The sequence below is a fragment of the Condylura cristata genome, unplaced genomic scaffold, assembly GCF_000260355.1.
Source record: "Condylura cristata isolate star-nosed mole 26May11 unplaced genomic scaffold, ConCri1.0 scaffold00012, whole genome shotgun sequence".
In the NCBI taxonomy this organism is placed as follows: domain Eukaryota; kingdom Metazoa; phylum Chordata; class Mammalia; order Eulipotyphla; family Talpidae; genus Condylura; species Condylura cristata.
The window spans coordinates 2895563-2915709 of record NW_004567113.1 but is presented as its reverse complement, the minus strand read 5'-3'; the positions used below and the strand labels follow the sequence as shown (position 1 = coordinate 2915709).

At 36.1% G+C, this 20147-nt stretch overlaps 1 protein-coding gene across 2 annotated transcripts in view; it reads left to right on the top strand.

The window, feature by feature from the left end:
* BMPR1B (bone morphogenetic protein receptor, type IB) overlaps nt 1–20147 on the top strand; it is a 119468-nt gene that overhangs the window by 91526 nt on the left and 7795 nt on the right. For both annotated transcript variants that reach the window (XM_004681111.2, XM_004681112.2), the window contains exons 5-8: nt 2377–2473; nt 3436–3574; nt 8939–9131; nt 9852–10149. In XM_004681111.2, coding sequence (XP_004681168.1) covers nt 2377–2473; nt 3436–3574; nt 8939–9131; nt 9852–10149 — 727 coding nt within the window. The remainder of the gene's footprint in view (nt 1–2376; nt 2474–3435; nt 3575–8938; nt 9132–9851; nt 10150–20147) is intronic.

The window sequence follows — 20147 nt, the reverse complement described above, 5'->3', positions numbered from 1 at the left end:
AGCACAAGTGTGGAAGGAAGAAAATTTCAAAATGAAGATAAAAGTCACCATTGATAACTGCTCCATGGGCCTCTCACCCATGTCTGTTTTAAGTGTTTCCTTCCATGTTCCCCAAGTTCCTGGTACAATTCCGAACCAAGAAGCAAATACAGCTTCTTCACATCTCTCTCTGCTCCATGTGCCTCCTCTGGGTCTCTTCTTTGCCTCCCACCTTTCATCTGTCCTTCCCCAATCTCCCCAGCTACTCCTTCCTGCTCAGCTCTGCCCTTCCTTGGGTGAGTAGAGAACCTGAAATCTCCCCTTTTCCTGGGGAGCTCCTTGTTATATCATCGATCATAGCTAGTTATTAATATGTATTTTATATTGCTAAGTGACTTATAACATTGACCAGTAACAAGACTATGGCCATAAAAATTAGTATTCGATTCTGTAGTTTTTGTTTTTATAATAACTAATTCAAACACTATATGAAATATTTCAAGTAAGATTTATTTCAAGTATATGTTTTTATGGTACCTTCCTGATTTTGGTATTGGTATTATCACTTGGTATTACCATCACAACATCATTGCATTTAGGAAGTAGACTGCCAAGCATGTATGAACTGGGACATTGTGCCTAGAACTTCAAGAGATTCATAAACCATACATATATACAAAGAAAGAAACATACATATGAATAAAATACATATAAAAATATTTTTATGAAGAGATAGGTATATATACAAAAGGAGAAATTAAGAAAATTACAAGTAATTAAGAAAATTTATTTGGAAATCCTCTGTGAAGAAAATATCAGTGTTCTTTATCCCTACAGGATTTTATAAGCCTGAAATTTCGAAATAATAAAAATATATATCTACATTGATGGTGAAATAGAAACTTATAGTCCTTTAAAAGATATTTTTATATAACATGTAAAAAAAGACTTAAAACATTATTATTTGAGTTAATAGTTCCACATCTAGAAATATAGATTAAGGAAATAGTCATTCGTATGTGCCAATAAGATATACCGTAAGAGTTTTCATCACTGAATTTTATATATTACAGCAGTGATATTTCATCACAAGGTACTTGCAGTCTCCTAAATATACAACAGAAGGTTGATGTTCTAATTAGAACATATCTGTTTGTACTATGTAGTCTTTAAAGCTTATGTTGCAGGAAAAAAAAAATATTAGCTTGGGAAATGGGCCATCATTAAAAATGAAAACAACTTAGTTATAAATCAATACGTTACAAAGCCTTTTGTTAGCCTTTTGTTGTGGTAAAATGTAACAGAACTTAACATTTTTAAAATGTACAGTTCAGTAGTATAAACTCTGCAAAAAATTGTAATGCACAATTAGAAATATCACCATCTGTCTCCACAGCTTTTTTCATCTTGTATAACTTTATCTCTACCCCCATTAAGTATTTCCTTTCCATTTCCCTTTCCCTTCCCCCTAGTTACTGGACTCCAGCATTTTACTTTTAGTCTTTAGATTTGGTTACACTAAGTGTTACAGGGGCAAAGTGAGAAGCATCCCAGAACCCCCAAACCTGCTGTTCACTGCATCAAGATAAAACATTTTCTAGAGTATAAGACCATTCATTGAAAGGAACTTTAATACAATTAGTGTGCAATAAAAAAAGGCAAGGAATTTAGTTTCCAAATCAAGCACCCAAAGTTACCCATCCCCTCATGGGTAAATGCCCAGCCAAACAGGGTTGGTCCAAAGCTGGGCCACTGAGGCTCAAAAGCCCACTACAGTCTTAGGCCCCACCTGGTGGAGACCCATAAAAAAGGGTCAGAAACAGCCAGACAAGTCTGGAAGGAATTAAGAGCAAAATCAAAATTAAGATAAAAGCTGTCATAGTCAACTTCCCCATGGGCCTCCCCCTACATCTGTTTCAGCACAAGTTCCATTTTCCACATGTCTCTGCTCCATGTGCCTCCCTCCCTGGCTCTCTATCCTGCTTCCTTTTCCCCACCATTAGATGACTTTGGTTTCTATCAATGTAGATTAGTCTGTATTATATTCATGATACAGAATGCCCCAGAAACATGAGGAAAAGCCTGTAAATAAAGATACTAAGGATAAACTACCTACTAAGAAAAATAAGCCGTTTACTTATATTTTATGAGCCTTGGCTAATGTACATTTATTTATAGGTGGTGCTTCTATCATATATTAGTCTTACTCCATCCAGAAGTAACAATTCCAGCAGATTCTTCTAGGAATGATTGCTCTCAAAATGAGTTCCTAAAACAATGATGATTCAGAATCTCTCATAACTTGCATTTAGCAAGCACTTTTTGGAAAGGATTGTTTCCTAATTTTTAAGTGAAAATATTCTACATATTATAGTTTTCTTTACTTTTTAATTTCAGATTTTGTTGATGGACCTATACATCACAAGGCCTTACTTATATCAGTGACTGTCTGTAGTTTGCTATTGGTTCTTATCATTTTATTCTGTTACTTCAGGTAAGTTTGAAACATGCAGATGTCAAGTTTTGAGTTTATGATAAATTCTCCATTCAACTACTGTACTTGATTTGCAACTATTGCACAGCTTTCTTTGACCTAATTAGAATCTCTTACTTCAATAACACCAATTGTTAATTTATATAAATTGTTCTAATGAAGTTATATATAGATACCTACCTCTTTCAGCTACAGATAACAAAATCACTCAAATTGGTTCCATCCCTACAGCAACTCAGTTGCGCCTGAGGTTTGACCATGCCTGAGGAATGGCCATGTAAAACTTAAAATCTTTTTAATAATTCCTTTTATTATGAACTTAGAATTTCTCCTATGTAATGAAAGTTGTAAGAGTTCCTTATAGATTAATTGTCAAGATAAAGTAAGTTCTTACTATATTGAGTGATGGTAGTTACAAAATTATTTTTAATCAGTAAAGATCTTTTAAATACTTAGCATTTACCTTTAGTAATACTATTTGTAGCAGTCTTCTGCAAATGGAAGATTTCTATTTGTAGACTATTATTGATAAAAATGTTTTAAATTAAGATTGATTTCATGTGCTGCTATATTATTTACTTTGTACATTAACTTAGATGAATTACTGTAACAGTCATAAACAATGAGCTTTAACTGATTAAAAATTTGAATAAAATTATTGTAAAGAATGAATATTAGAGTTACACAGAAACATTACTGGAATGTAGCTGTTTGGATATAGGCAATTGAAAGGTATAGAGAAGAAAAATGATAACTGGTTGGGACTGTATAACAACTCATAGTTTAAAAAATATGTTAGCAAAATAATTATAATTTGTATGTTGGAAATAATAACTAAGCATAATGAATGCTAACCATTTAGCTTCTATTGTATGTATGTGATAAAATAAAATTTGGTGTGATTACTGTTTTCCCCTATTCATTTTAATTCAGTGATTAAAATTATCTTTATGCATCTTTAGGTATAAAAGACAAGAAGCCAGGCCTCGTTATAGCATTGGGTTAGAACAGGATGAAACATACATCCCTCCTGGAGAGTCCCTGAGAGATTTGATTGAGCAATCCCAAAGCTCAGGAAGTGGATCAGGCCTCCCTCTGCTGGTATGAGAAAAATATGTTGTGAATTCAAAGGAAATGTCTTCTGAGATGAAATGTCAGTAGATACAGGACAGCAAGCAAAGAGAAAGTTTCATGCCATCCAGTCAGACACCAGGTCTCAGATACAGGATTCTGATAATATTTTGATATGTTGGGATAAACTGATTGTTTTTTAATTTAAGTGTATGGTTACAATCCATAACCTCAGATGTTCTGGTAAAAAGCAGTTACAAAACTATAAACAGAGTATTTTCCCTCTGTTTTCAATAAGGATAGTATTATTGCATTTTAATCTTAATTTGAAGACAAAGTATTGCAACCAGTAAAGATTTGAATCTTTCTACATGAGAAGAAGGCTGCTGTTCAGCTAGATGGTGTATATTTCAGGGTGAAAGGATGTTCCCAACTTCCACTTGGGAGGTTTCATTTTATGATGGTTAGCACTGCCAAGCCTGAAAAAGCATACTGACTCCAAGACAGTTAGTGAGAAAAATATTTGCTCTTTTATGGGCTATGCAAAAAGGTTGTTGACTGTATTCATAAGAACCACTTTCCTTAGTAATATCTTCAATTGATTTTCCTACTTCTGTAGTCTTTAGATATCTTGTTGGCTTAATTCCTTTATTTCCCTTTTACTTAGTACTAAAAGGAACATTTCCCTTAATCTTAAGGCATGAATTAATTTTATAACATTTAAATATATCTTATTATATATAATATATTAATACTAAATTATATATTTAATGTTTTATTAAATTTCTAAACATAAATCTTAATATATAAAACTTGTATATGTCTAAAGTACACAAATTAAAGAGTTTAGAAATAATATGTAACTATGAAACCATCATCACAGTCTATGCCCTATCCATGCCCATCTGCCCTAGGAGTTCCTTTGTCCTCTTCAGTTTGCTATTACTGTTTTTAAACAATAAGAAAACTGAATATGAGATCTAATATCAGGAATTCTCAAGAATATAATATTCTTTTGTTGAATTGTAGGCACTGTGCTGTACAGCTTGGAGTTATTTGTCTGACTTAAATGAAATTTTGTGCTCTTTGCATGATACTTCCTTTGAGGTCCTAGACCAGACAGTAAACACTTTTTGAAATCATCCATGCCAAGACTATGCTGTTTAGAATATTTTTTAATATATAAGTTCTTACATATTAGAAAATTACTTGATTGTTTAGTCTTATAATTTAATTAATAATTAGCAGCTACTACTGTTACATTTAAAAATCTGTAGTTAATTTTTTTTTAAAGAAGGTAAGGCACAAATATTAAAACCCCTTTGGTATTTGTCAGATGCCTTGCTCCTGAAATTGGCACTGTGTCTTTTCTTCCTTCTGCTCCACTTCTACCATTACTGAGGAATGCTCTCTAAAATCCTTGCCCTTGCTCTGGCACCTCCCAGGGTGGAATAGTCTAGTCCTCCTTCGTGGCCATGGGTCTTCCCTGGGTGGCTGTGCACACTGTCAGCACAGGCCTCATGCCCATCTTTCCTTCCCCATCTGTGACCTGAGCATCAGCTTTGAGTAATTGTTTCAAAAATATTAGTTTTTGCAGATTATATTTTGATAAATGCAATGGCTTTCTTGAAAGTAGTTCGCATGCATGGCTCAAGGCCTGTCATCATATACTTTATCTCTATGACAACTTATCTCACTAGCCTTTCTGTTTTCTGTTTATTACATTTTGCTTTTAGTACCAACATAGCAGTTTAAAACAGCCTTAAAAGTAGTTGTCATGCATCTGTTGTTAGGTGGATGCACTTCCTTAGGGGTGGAACTCCTTGTGTCCTCAGTGGAGTACCTGATATGCCAGGGGCTGTTCAATAATTTGTTTTAAAAGCTGTCAATTCTAACTTGTAATATTTATGAAAATACTATTACTCCTATACTCAGTAACATAGATGCCAGAAAAATAGCAATCAGCTTATAACATGAAATGGTGTACAGTAGCCAAATTTCCAGCATGCCTATCCTGACCAGACAATGGCCTTTACAGTATGATCTCATTTCACGCTCATAGCAATGCTGTGAGGTAGTATTAGCACTGTGTGCCTGGATATCAGAGGGCCTGGATCCAGTTGGCAAACTAGCTAGAATCAGTACAGATGGTCTATGCTAAATTTTGTGCCACCAGCATTTGCGAAATGTGAACTAAGTGTTAATTAAATAAAACAAAGAAATATACTTGATAGGGTCAGGATGGGAAGGATTCTATAAAACAGTAAAGAAAAAGTTACAGTATTACAGATTTCAGATCCTGTTTTAAGATTTGATTTTTAAGTTAAAAATTCAAATGTGTGAAATATTTTCTTCAAATGCTGACTCTCCCACCTTAATACTGATATGTCACTTATTTCATTAATATAAGGGAAAAATTCTGTGTGTGTGTGTATGCCCTCACATACTTGGACCTTCTGTTTACTAAGTGACTTTGTATATAAATTCTTCAAGGAAAGACTATTAGGATGGTGGTAAAAGTTAAGATAGTATATGTGTCTTCCATTTGTTAGATATGCACATATACACATAAGTATCTTATATACAGGTAGGCTTATATAGCTAGCGATTAATAGACATCTCTATAGATGAATGATATATGACATGTTCATTTATACTCTATGTACCTGACCTTGAAAATGAACAAAAGACCACATAACAGATCTTGTGAATGCTTTTATTTAACATTAAGACACTAAAGGAAACTTGCATGACAAATTTTCCAGCATGTTTTATTCAATCGATCTTATTAGGCAAATTATTTTAAATAGTATATGTGTGTGTCTGTGTGTGTGTGTGGCTGATTCAGGGACACAAAGAAAGGAGAGCACATTACTCACAGATACATGTTTTCTTATTCCCATAGATAGATATAGATATAGATATAGATTATAGATATGGATAGATATGCCTGGACAAACATTAGAGACTGGTGGATATGATTACTAGATGACATTTCTTGAATAATAATAGTAAATCATTATAAATCCTTAAACCACAGTTATACCTAGCTTACATGAAATGATTTTCTCCTTTTGGAATCAAAAATGCAGTAATTATATCTTAGAGACTTTTTATTTTTTGCATTCAAACTTACAAAATAGTTATCAAAGAATGAAATATAGAGGGAATGTTTAGGGGTAGTGAAAGATGAGAAACATTTGCTAATTCAAATGAAGTTCAAAATCACATAGATATAAAACTCTTAAAATTATATTTCCAGGCCCTTAGGTGTTAGAATAAGTCTCAAAATCAGTATATTTTAAATTTGTAATTATAATTTAGGGATACTTTTTACCATTGAGATGTTTTTCTTCTGTTAAGTATTGTCAGTATCCTCAGTATTTTAGTCAACTTATAAAAAGAGGCAGTTGCAAAGCTATTAATGTTAGGAAATATTCCATAGATTTACACAAGCAACATCTTTGTAACATCTGTAAATTAGATATACAGTTTTTAAATAAATACAGAGGGAGGGATAGAGTGGGGGAGAAGCAAGTACAGGGGTAAGGAGAGGGCGGTAGAGTATTGTGGAGGAATGTGGCCACAATGGTGGTGGTAGGAAAACGGTGATGGCCACTCCCAGGCAGAAACACTTACACTGTGAAAAAAATACATATTACTAGAAAATAGAAATATTGGTGGACATGTGAGTAATTGGGATGCGTCACCTTTAGAAGATTGGGAATGTATGAAGCACAATCCAAGAGTTCATAGGTAATAATTTTGACTGAATGAAATAAAGTCAAAATTGTGAACAAAATAAAAATAAAAAAAAATTATAAACTAAACATGGGAAGCTTACCCTCAGGCATTAATTTCACTTCCTGGAGATTTGGCTCTCAAATGCATATAGTCTGTTCTCTCACTTGGGAATGGAAATGGAAGGACATTTCCTTCTTTAAATAACACGTTTGAGTCCCATAGGAAGGCAGGCTGCATTGCACTTGCTTCCTTAATTCCTGTGAGCTGGGTGGCTCAACGGTGTGTCAGCAATGCTTTTATGTTTCAATGCTTCCTTTAGAAAATAAAAAAAGAAAAAAGAACTTTATCTTTCTGCCGAAGCTTTCAATCTGATATTAGTGCCATGAATGGTACTAATGGATGGTATTGCCTTTTTAATTATACAAAAAACAGAATCCAACCTAGCTGGTTGGCATACATTGCAGGCAGAATATTTGTACCCACAAATCCTGATATCTAGAGTTTATGGTGGCAAAAAAAAATTAATGGTGTTTATCAACTGTTTTTAAGATAACATCCAAAAATGCAACAGTTGAAGTTTATTTGATGATGCAAAGCCTGTCTGCAAATATTGTGTTCCAGTTTTCTGACCAGGGTTTCATCTGCAGTAGCTTCTATGTATACGTCTCTCCAGCTATGGAAATTGCCATGAAAAAATGTTAGTAAAAAATCCTTAAAATATTTTAGTATAAGCACAAATAGTATGAAAATGACCTCAAAAACGTGTAAATTCTTTGAAATTTAATGCTCATGTTTTATTTTTGTACCTTTTCAGTGTTGTCTTATTTTAACTTTCTCTTCAGCTCTTAACTCTTTCATCTTTCTACTTTCTGTGTTCTATGATGACAATTAACTTTTCACTTCAGAATATAATTTTTAATAATTTCTGGATGAGTGTTTACTTTTCATCTAACTGGTATTTCTTTTCATATTTCCTGTATTGTTCCCCAACATCTTCCCTCCGACAATCCTGATATCTGTAGTATGAATGTCTAATATGTTTGGGTTATTTCTCTTGACTCTCACTTTTAGTGATTGAAAACCACTTGCATGTATGTTTGTTTTCACTGCCAGCTCTGAGCTCTGGTGTCAGAGCTCTCTTGCCTACTTTTTGCTCTCCCTCTTTTCCCTTGCTCTTTCCTTCCCTCGCTGCTTACCCCCCTCCACCTTCCTCCTGTCTTCCCTACCTGTAGATTATCTTTATTTGTTTGTATTCCCATCCATGCAGTATATGCTTGTGTTTCTGTGATGCGGTGTATAATGCAGCAGCCTCTCATACCATCTGGTATTACACTGTAGTGCTGGAAGGTTTAAGTATTTTGCTGATAGCTGTGATTCCACACACCATTTTTTTTTCCTCTATGAAAATGATAATAGATAGAATGAAATACCTAATAATGTACAATATTTCAAACATTAATAATTCAAAATTAATCTCAAGCATATTTAAAAGAAGACAGTATAAATTAATAAACTTATTGTCTATATATGGAAAAATCACTGCCAAAATGTATTTTACATTCAGTAATTATTTCTCCTCTGGTGGAAGAAAAAGGTGAAACAAATTGGTGTCTAGTGACTATACTAACTGTGTGTTTTGGGATTCAATAGGTTCAAAGGACTATAGCTAAGCAGATTCAAATGGTGAAGCAGATTGGTAAAGGTCGTTATGGGGAAGTTTGGATGGGAAAATGGCGTGGCGAAAAGGTGGCTGTGAAAGTGTTCTTCACCACGGAGGAAGCCAGCTGGTTCCGAGAGACAGAGATCTATCAGACAGTGTTGATGAGACATGAAAACATTTTGGGTGAGTAAAGCTGTATAGTAAAGCTCAGGGTTTCCTAACTTTCCTCAATTTTTCCATGAACATCTGCATATTAACTCATTTGTCCTGACTCTTATGAAACATATAGACTATTCTTGAATGAGTCCAAGAATGCTAGGTAGGCTTCTTATGAGAGATCTCGTAGGAGGAATGTCTAAGGCACTTCTATGCATTTTTTCTTCAGGAAGAGGTAAAGTAAATGTAGTGGCAGGATTTCTTAGGGATTTGAAGTGAATAGTTAGAAGAATTGTGTCTGCAAAGTTTATATGCAGCATCCCTATCAATAATCGATGTCCTGATTTTTGGAAGTTAGAAATTATGTAGTTGGATCATTCAGTGGAAAGAGTGTAAGCTGACCATTGTGTATGTGTCTTGACTCAGGATATTATTTGATTTCACAAAGTGCCTTATATATAACTACAATACCACCAACTATTTACTGTTAACTTGGAAGTAATTTAAATGTCAACCACTGGCTAGAAATGTTCAGGTTTCCAGGTACAAATGCTTTTCTGTTTCTCTACTCCCATTATTTTGATTGCTTTAATTGGTACTAGTAAGTTAATACTATCATGGAGGTAATCATAAAACTGAAAGGAATGCTAAACATTCTAAGACAAAAAGAATGGCATTCTAGAATATGAACTGATAATATTTGTAAAACATTTTGCTCCAAACCTTCTTGTCTTTTTTACATTTTAGGGTTCATTGCTGCAGATATCAAAGGCACAGGATCCTGGACCCAGCTATATCTAATCACAGACTATCATGAAAATGGTTCCCTCTATGATTATCTAAAATCCACCACCCTAGATACTAAATCGATGCTGAAGCTAGCCTATTCTTCTGTCAGTGGTTTGTGTCATTTGCACACGGAAATCTTTAGTACTCAAGGCAAACCAGCAATAGCCCATCGAGATCTGAAAAGTAAGAACATCCTGGTGAAGAAAAATGGTACTTGCTGCATAGCTGACCTGGGCCTGGCTGTTAAATTTATTAGGTTAGTATCAAGGTGAACATACATATTTTTATGGCTCTTTTCTATCACATTTTATATATTATACATCTTGTAGTTAATGCTTCTAAGATATTAAATAGATAAGATAAGGAATTTTGACCTTGTTTTTTTTTGGCAAGAAAAAGAAGAAACATTTTATTTACAACACAGTCTTTGGATCAGGCTTCATGCTTCTCTGCTCATCCATGACCTGGCTTCAAATGAGTATTCATATTAAGCTCCTGGCTGTCCTGAAGACCTGAAGTTCTTTATAAAAGAGGGAGCAAATGTCTGGGATTATGTGATTAGAATTCTACATAATATATCTAAGTAGTGAAGGTTTTAGGTAATATCTACAGCTTATAAAGTGATAAAGGCAGTGTTTTTTCTGTGATAGTAGAAAAATACTTTGCTAAGTACTCTATGGAAAATGTTAGAAACTAATAGAACATAGCTAATATTCGAGACTACTATTCTGTATTATAGAAAATAGCGAACATAACATCTGGATATATAAAATTGCATGTTAAAAACAGTGGTTTTCAGAGCCCTGGGAACTCCTTGGTGTACAGTCAGAGGCTTCTGTACCATGGGGAAGAGAAATGGCTAATGACTAGGGCTCTGTTTCACATTCTGGTTAGAACAACTTATATTTTGCAATGATAACATTAGATGAAATGGCTCTTCTGCTTTGAAAACTAACAAAATAAGTTTGCAGCCCAGTAGTATAGAGAGGTCATCATAGAAGTAGCTTTTTAAACCTCAGTGTAGGCTTAGCCTTTATTAAATTGTTTGACCCTCTCATGAGATTTTTTACCTAACAATGAATCTGTAGAATATGAAAAAAGTCACAAAGGAAAAGTCACAGAGATGATTACAACTCACAAGGACTGATGGATCAGAAGTGAAGACTGGGGTGTAATTTAGTAATCGACCCCGTATATAGGAAGGTCTTCACATTTAGAGGATGGCAAATTAAATTTCTTGATCTTTAAGAACAAAGCAGGAGAAAATGATTTGTAGACTTAAATTGGAAATATGAACCTCCTGCTAATAAAGATTATTAAATCCTCTCCTGATTTTATTTTTCTGACTCCAACCTTTTTTCAAGTCTCCTCTACCAAAAACATGCTTCTCAAATTACCAGCATTCCTCCTCCCACCTGTTCAAGTTCTCTAACTTCCAGAGTAGTCTGCTTGTAAAGCCAGTCACTTCGCCTCACTCCCCTGAGAACAGCATTGGTCTTTGTCACCAGAGGCCTTACTGATCATTCCACTATTGCTGCGCCCACACAGTGTAGCTGTTCCCTTCAGTGTGAGTCCATCTGCTTTCCACCTCTTAAATATTGCCCCACCCCTGAATTGCCTGCATAGTGCTCAGTTTCAGTTGATTCATTCTAGGCTAAAAAGTGTTTGACATTTCCGTTGTTCACTAATTTTTGCTCTATTGAATTAATTTTGTATATTCCTACTTGAATTTGGCAAGTTTGGGTCCTTTATGCTATTTTTCTCCCTTCTGGAGCAAAGCATTTTATAGTTATTTCCACTTTACATTTTATATATGCAGCTGACAGATTTATTTTTTTGAAATATCATTTTGGACATGAAAATACATACTAGTTTTCTCTGGCTTTGGGTTAAAATGTGTTTTTTTTTATTCTGAACACCTAGACCTTCTCATACTTTGGGATGCTGTTATCTTTACCTGCATGAGCAACCCGCCCTCTCTGGGTGAAGATTACTTATCCCGGTGGCTTCTGCCTTTCTGACAACTTCTGTTAGTATCCCCTTATCAGCCTCTCAGGGTCCTATGTCCTCACATGTGACCCTGTGCACCTAATGACATTTCTCCAGCTATGCAGCGGTCATTGCTACCTGTCATTCCCAGTGCATCAGGTAGGTTTTAGATTGCATTCCCAGTTCTTTCCATGGTCCCCATGACCTACAAGTTGCTTAAAATTTTGAATAATGGACAAGTGACGAATTCATATGAGCTGCAGGAAGAAGGAATAAGACACCTTTTATATAGCTCCAGATATCTTTCACAGTCTGCATTAAATCTGCCCAGTCTAATTTTATATCCCATGGTCTCTGCAGCTGCTTTTTTGTTTGTTTGTTTTGCAAATGTACGCCACTTGTGTTTTCTCCCAGTATTGCTTTGCTTTTGATTGCAGTCCCTAGCTTGAAATGATATTGCATCTTTATGTATTATAATCTCAAGAGTTGCCTATAAGTTACTTTCTTGATCTCCTAGCTAAGAATAACAGCATCATCTTCTCCACTTTGGTAGAAATTTTTGGACCCTTGTCAGCTTGATATTATGATTTTAGTGCATGCCTCAGCTCATCTTTCCTATTAGCTACAGACTTCCTGAAAGCTGGCTTCATTTCACATTGATCCACTCACCATTTGACATGACATAGTGAGTTAACCCATTATAGGTTTTCAACATTGTTTTGAATGAAAAAATGTTGGCCATCTCAAAATGGTTGTTAACTTGCCTTTTCTGTTTTTCAATTATTTTCATGGTAGTAAAGTCGGTTTACATCTTCACCTTTGTTTTGAGGGTTATAGGTTCAAAACTGTACAATGTATGTTTTCACACCATCCCACCATGAGCAACCCTGTCACCCCCACAGTGGTATCATCTTTCTAGGCCTTGAAAAAAACAAGGAAAGTGAACGTCTGCTGTATCTCTGAAGTAGATGAGAGGGGATTGAGCTGAATGACCTTTCAAAATTTATGCAAACCCAGATTCTAAGAAGTGGAAAGGATACTTTAGGGATTTACATATTTATTTTGTATAAATTGACTAACTCATCAAGAAAGGAAAAATGAGGATACTGGATCAGGTGTGTGTGATGACTGTGGCTTGGAGCCATTTACTTCACAGGCCTCAGCTTCCTTTCCTTCAAATGAGGTTGCATTTGAGCATTTTAGAGGTACTTTTCTATTTTTATTTTCTTTTTCTAAGGAACTTCTATTTTCTGTGTTTAAACCTCACTTTCTAATCTTATTTATATGTGTCTTTGACGTCCACTGTTTCCCTGGCTTTCCTGTTCTGGCTGTCTGTGTCAGCATATGTGCTTGCACAGATACTTAGAACATTTTATTAAAAATGGGCTCAAAGCTTACCCAATGTTGAGTGTTCAAATTCCATACATGAACTCCCTGTGAACACTGAAGCATTACCCAGGTGTCTGTATGGTGTTGTCCAGGCTTTTAAAGTAATTTCTGGGAGGTTCCCAGGGAAGTTGAGAGCCACAAGGAGAACTGATCATGCCTTAGAGATTTCCCATTCTCTCTCTCTATAAAACACACACACACAGAGACAAATATAATCCTGTCTTGGTTTCTTCATGACTCTCTTGAAAATGATGTAAGTGCTGCTGATTTTTCTTCCCTAACAGAGATATAATCCAGGTGACCTATGACAAACATTACTGCTGTTCCCCATTTCTCTTGGGAGGAGGAAGCAATGACATGTGAAATCCCTTGAAGGAACATAACAAAAATTTTCACTTTTCACTCTAGAGGATTAAGCAACCCCTCTGTTATTCCAATGTCAGAATAAACAAAGAGAGAGAGAGAGAGAGAGAGAGAGAGAGAGAGAGAGGGAAATTAAATCCTGGCTTAGTGCCTTTCAGTTATTAAATTTTACATAGGAGACCTACAGTGAAGACTGGGTTATAACACAGACCCCCCAGCTGATGATTTCAGATTATCTAAGGAGGAGATGTAATAACCTAGGTTAGAGGGTACAGAATTTCCTGAGTCTCTAGTGTCACCATTTTTAGCACTGCTACAATTTGTAATTTAGTGATTTTGCTGTTTTAAAAAGTGATATGGCCAAATAACACAGCACCATCACAGAATTAAGGGAATTGGTAACAGAGTCTGTAACCCCCAATCAAGGTATCTACATACCCCTCGCAATTTTTAGTTCTACAGTTCTGTTTCTAAGAAACATGGAGAGCTCTCACGAGTTCTTTTTAATTATAAATGCTTTGGATCCTGTTGAAAAGTCTTGCCCATGCCCCCTTATTGTTTAACATTTGATCAGACAGAATTCTGTGCAGCAAATCAGCTCCCTAGTATTTACAGAATGCCTCAGTGAAAGCTGGAATGTGAACTGTTCCTTCTTCTAAAGGCTCAGAAGATGTTTTCAGCCTGGAGGAGGTCACGTTAGTCTTTCTTGAGAGTTGATTTAAAATTCACCAGTATATATCATGTGCAAATTTTAGTAGTATTTGTACACCACAAACTAATGCCTCGCTCATATTTCTTTTGTCTCTTTTTTTCACTGTTCTTTAAATTTCTGTTCTTATTTTTGAAAACACATTTGGGATTTATAAAAGCACGTAGTGTTTTTGCCATTTCTTTCTGCCTGTTATAACCTCTTTATCTCCCTGCCCTCTTCCCCGTTCCTCTCTCTATGTAGGCATGAGCAGGGTTCTGCAGATCATCAGAATGTGTCCAAAGACTACAAGTGCTTGAACTACCTGATTGTAGGTCCCCAGGCTGACCTCTGAGGCCACAGTTGGCTTTTCATGTGATTTCCATTGAAATTCTCACTCCATTTGCCGGTACACAGGGATGTTCACTATGCTGAGCCCTGCAGTGACTTTTCTGTATTCAACACTTGCAAGAATTCCTGCTTTCAATCTGAGGGATTTCCAAACATCTTTCCATGGTGGTTGGACCAGTTTGTATCCCCACCAGCAATATAGAATTCCTTTTTCACCACATCCTTGCCAGCATTTGTTGTTGATGTTTTTCTGCAGCAATAGACAGAAAGCTCTTGCAGAAATTTCATTTTTGATGACCCAGTATATCCAGTTCAAAAATCAGTTTGATTGGAGTTTTAATGAGGCACTTTGTTAATCTCTGTGGTAAAAATGAAAAAAAAAATCTGCTATGGGATTTATAATTAGGAAGCTTAATTGATATGAAAAATACTTAACACAAAATAAGGTTAAGATGGTTACTATATATATATATATATATATATATATATATATATTTGAAAAATCCCCTTTATTCTCTGGCAGCAGATATCTTTTGCCTGCGGTCCATCCAGTGCTTGATGGCCAAGAGCATGTGGCAGGCTCTCTTCCACTGATTCTGGTGGGATGTTCAGGTTTCATTCGCCTGCCCACTTAGGAGTTTGGTCTGGGACTCGGATTTCAGCCTTTCTGTGTCCTGGAGAAATCCCATCCACAGTTCATCTCAAACCGGCAGTGCACACTTGCCGCTTCGGGCACCAGGGCTGAGAGTCGGGGCGCTCCAGGCAGCCCAGGTGCAGGTGGTGAGGGTGGGTTGTCTGTAGAAACAATCGAGGCCATTAAATTTATCACCAGGTAGCAAAGTCCCAAACAGCGACAGTGCTACAGTCGGTCTCCCAACGGGGGTGATGCTCTTCTAGCTCTCACTCCGTTACTTTGCAGCTCTCTGTAGCCATCAGAGAAGAGGGATATCTTGCTTTCATAGCTCTTCCTATGCTCCTTTCTCCTCTTGTTTGTCTCTTATTATCACAGTAGCCGCGTCTCCTCTACTGCCCTGTCTACGGCAATTAACCTAAGAGCTCTGGTTGTGTGAGAGAAGCGTGCTGGGAGTGTGTGCACGACTTTGCGCTTCGGTGTAGACATTTTAGTTCATCCCAACCGCTCTACATGGCACCGGTGTCCAGGTGACTTTGATCAGAAACACGGACTTGGTTTTCATACTTCTTTAAATAATCCTTTGCTGGGGCTGTGCGTTCTGAGGCGTAAATGAAAGTAGCCATTATTATCCCCAACTCTGCCTAGTCCCGTAGGAACGCGGAGTCTTCCGCAGCCCTTCTGGGTCCTGAGGAGCTAGTTTCCTTTATGGAATGAACTTCACACCTCTTCAGTGCGCATTTCCACGGCATACAGCTGCTTGCTCCTCACTTCCTGAGATACCCCAGCTCAAGGTCCAGGACATCTGGGATGTGTTGTAGAATAATACATAAAACAGTCATAAAAAGCAAGCTTCCAGAACATTTTTCATGGTTTTTGACCTCTAAGGGGCTTAACATCTTGTTATAACCATAAGGCTGGGAGATGGGGGAGGGAGAGTCCATCTCCTGCGTAGATGACTTGCCCAACCCACTCACTGTCTACCAAGTAATCATTTCTTACTCAGAACAATTTAGATATTTTTTTTAAAAGATTTACTTATGCATACAGAACTCGGGGACAGGCCAGAGGAGTAGGGGTGGTGAGAGGATTCACCAGAGATTGGGGAGCAAAACAAGCTGACTGACCAGTTACACTGCTGTGGGGAACAGCGCGCATGTCAGGAGAGGTCTGCCGCATCATGTGGATCACCTCTATGGCGTGTATTGAGCTCATGCTGAAGTGGCTTTAGTTTCTTAGTGCTGTGCTTTAACCTGCTGCGCCACGAGGGATGACCAGATATTTTTATTTTATTTTGTCCCTAGCCCAGTGTCCTTAAAATATAATTTATAAAGTAAAACAGCATTCAAGTGTGATTCTAAAACAAAGATTTTCCTGGAGAAGAATTTATTTGACATCCCCTAACTTACCTTCTTTTGTTCAAATAATCTTTTTTTTTTTCTTTCCATTTCTGGTTCAGTGTGATTGCATTGGTATCCACATTAGCAGAGATAAGCAATGGTAAATGGAGTGGAAGTATTAATTACGAAAGCATAAATGGCTAAAAAGATCAGACTAGTTTTCTTCAGTCAGGCCCCTTTGTGCAAATATTTCCAACCCTTATCCAAGTGTTAGAGAGAAATTATATTATCTCATCCATACATACATGTGATTCCCACATTTTTTATTGGGTATTTTCATTTGTCTTTGGTAGAAGCTCAACTTTACTCAATTTTCGTGTGTTAATGCCTTGGTCTTAAGTACCTTATACCTTTAACCTATTCCTTAATCCTTGAAATGTATATTTTTTGAATCTGATATGTTGAGTTCTTTCTCTTTAGAATATATTTAATTATAATAAACCTTAACATAATAAATGCACTATAAAAACACACGACACCTGCAGTAATGTAACATAACAAATGTTAATGATTTGCCTTATTTTTGTCTTCTCTTTCTTTTAAAGAAATACAGCACTGGATTGCATTTCTCTTCCCTCTTTTATTCCCCTTTGTCCCTTCCAGAAGTATCCAGATCAAGTTGGTCTTTATCTTTCCTGTATATGATTTTCTACTTTGATTACGTACGTGGGTAGCCACTGCAGTCTATACGATTATTTTGTGGTTTGAGGATTCTTTTCTCTAACTCTGCCCCCCATTATGTAAAACCCATCTTCTTTAAAACTTGTTTTCACCTTCTATGACCCTATATATAACAGGAAGCCAAGAAAGATGGGAGGTGTCCCGTCTCCTACTGTTTCCATCTTTCTTGCCCCTCCCCATCTCTGCTCTGTACCTTAATCTTACATTCTCTGCATCACCCAACTGTATATCATGCCCTCTAGTAACAAATGGCATTGTTTTGTTCAACAGTGAATGTTTCATTATAACTGTGATACAAAATAACAATTCCTGCAGATGTTAAGTGAAAGGACATTAGTTGTGGACTAATGTCATTTTACTTAAGTTCCAGGAACTTATGGGAGACATTTAGTGAGGACTCATAGTACTGTTAGCTGTTTTTCTTCCTTTATTTCTTCTTTTCTGCCTGCTGTTCAATCCATTTAATTTCTGGTTTTGGCTTTGAAGATTAATACAAGCTCATTATTCTCTGTACTTACTTGAGAAAGCTAAGATGACGTTACTTAAAACCTGAGAGAGGAGAATGGTTTGATTGTTGTGCAATATGGGGATGGTCCTGAGATAAGAAATGGTAGAACTATTGTCTTGGGGGGTCTGGTACTTGACAGCATCAGATTTGAATTACTTATAATTAGTGCACTTGTTGTTTCAATATAGCCATTAAAGGAAATTTTCCGTTAGGATGGTAGCAATATAAAAGAAAAATTGCTTAGAAAAATGCTATTTATATCCTCCTAGATATTGGCATAGTTTTTATCTATATGCAGAGATTTTATATTTCTCTTTAGAGCACTCATAGCAAAGTTTACTGTAAACAAGACTTTTCTTTTTATTTAAAGCATATACTTATCTACCATGTGTAAGACACACTGTGAGTAGAGATGGATTGGGTTAAACTCTTCAGGACCATACCAAGGGGGCCCAGAGTAGTATGTAGTCTTAAGGTAGAAGACATGCTTATTTAGATCCCATAGGAAGGCTATTTATTCAGATACTCTGAAGCTATAAGTTCAGGGACAGACAGGAAGATGGAGGAAGTCTAGCAGTGCTGAGCATAAGTGCTGTGTGAGGACTGTCACTGGGGGATTTTATGGACTAGCAAAATCCCTGAGTTTATGTTTGTTCAGTGTTAAAAGGAGCATTTACAGAGGAGCTTTATATAGTCCAGCCATAGCAAGTCTTAATTCTATTAATAGGTACAAATTACCATCTAATTTCAATAGACTTTTTTTATGCCTACATTCCATCTCTTCTTGATCTCCCAAATCCAAATAAACATAATAGGAGCTCAGAATAAGAATGAAAAGGAATTACCTACGTTCCCTAAAATCTTTACCAGCTGTGACCATAGTGTTTATTTAGCTTGAATACACTCCTGCAGGTCCTGTGATGTAGCTGATGGCTTCTCCGTCCACAGAGAATATGATGACAGCCCTTTATTTTCTTTCAGCATGCACCCCAGTCCCTCATTTGTGTCTCTCTCTAGAATCCAGGAACCTCTAGACTCACCACCCTCTTTTTCTAGTGTTTCAGATTTATCAGTTATAATACATACGGATAATGTGTTAATGAAGTACCACCATGTATGTATTCACACAAGATATGCTGGTGAGTAGAAGAGGAGAAAAACAACTTTATAATTGAAGGGAAAGCCTTCAAGTAACCTTTTAAATATATGTTTTTTTCTGTTACTCACAAAGTCCCTTTTTGGCTCACTGTCCTCCCTTTACCATCTCCAGTTAAATACCATGATATTTTCCCTAATATTCCATGCTGGTAAATAGTAAGATTTATACTTAACCTCTTTCCCTTCTCTTAGAAAATAGATGTAAGACCTACATTTACAGATAGTAAGGTATAGCAACTATTTAGTTTTTTATTTTAATTTTTAAAATAAGCACTTTTATTTTAGGAAATTTGACTCCTTCAGAGTTGTGGCTTCTAGAACATCATGAGAAGCCAAATGAGTATCCTGTTGACATCACTGTTGAGATTAGATTTATAATAAGAATTTTACTGGAAGTAAATTTTAAAACTTCCCAAGAACTACACTTTGTATTTTTATGTTAGTAAATATAGTTTTAAGATATATAGACGCACCTCTGCTGCTCTTTGAATTTCCTTAATTGACAGACAGTACATATTTCATGTTTTAGAAATAGTCTTTGAGACAACAGATTCAAGCCCAGAGAGTTTTTTCTCAAAAGCCACTAATGTTTCAGTAAACTTGATATTATCTATGACACAGCATGATAAATGTGATACTTCTTACATATAACTTTTCCATTTTGAGAAATAACAATTTTTTATGAGTTAATGAATGGTGAAGAATAGGGAAAAAAAACCTGACATTTTGTGAATCAGGAGATAGGAGGTTTTATTCAAGACTTTCTACAAACTTTAGTTTAATTATTACTTGTACCATTTTGTTCAGTTTCATCATCAAAACTAAGTTGTGCCTCTTACTCTTCTCATTGTAATGTAGATTTTTTTTTCTTGCTGCAGCTTTTATTCTTAGCTTCACTAGTCTCTTCCAAGGTGGTATTTCTAACTTCGAGTATGTGCTGAGCCCAGTGCTTCAGGGACTGCACCTCTCCGCTCACCTAACCACAGCCTCTGAATCAGTAGCAGGTCAAATTCCCTCTGAATCTGGGTCCACAACTCTGACTTCAGCTCGCTTCTCTGAGACCAGGTCTTGAGGTTGCCATCTGAAAACTGGTGTC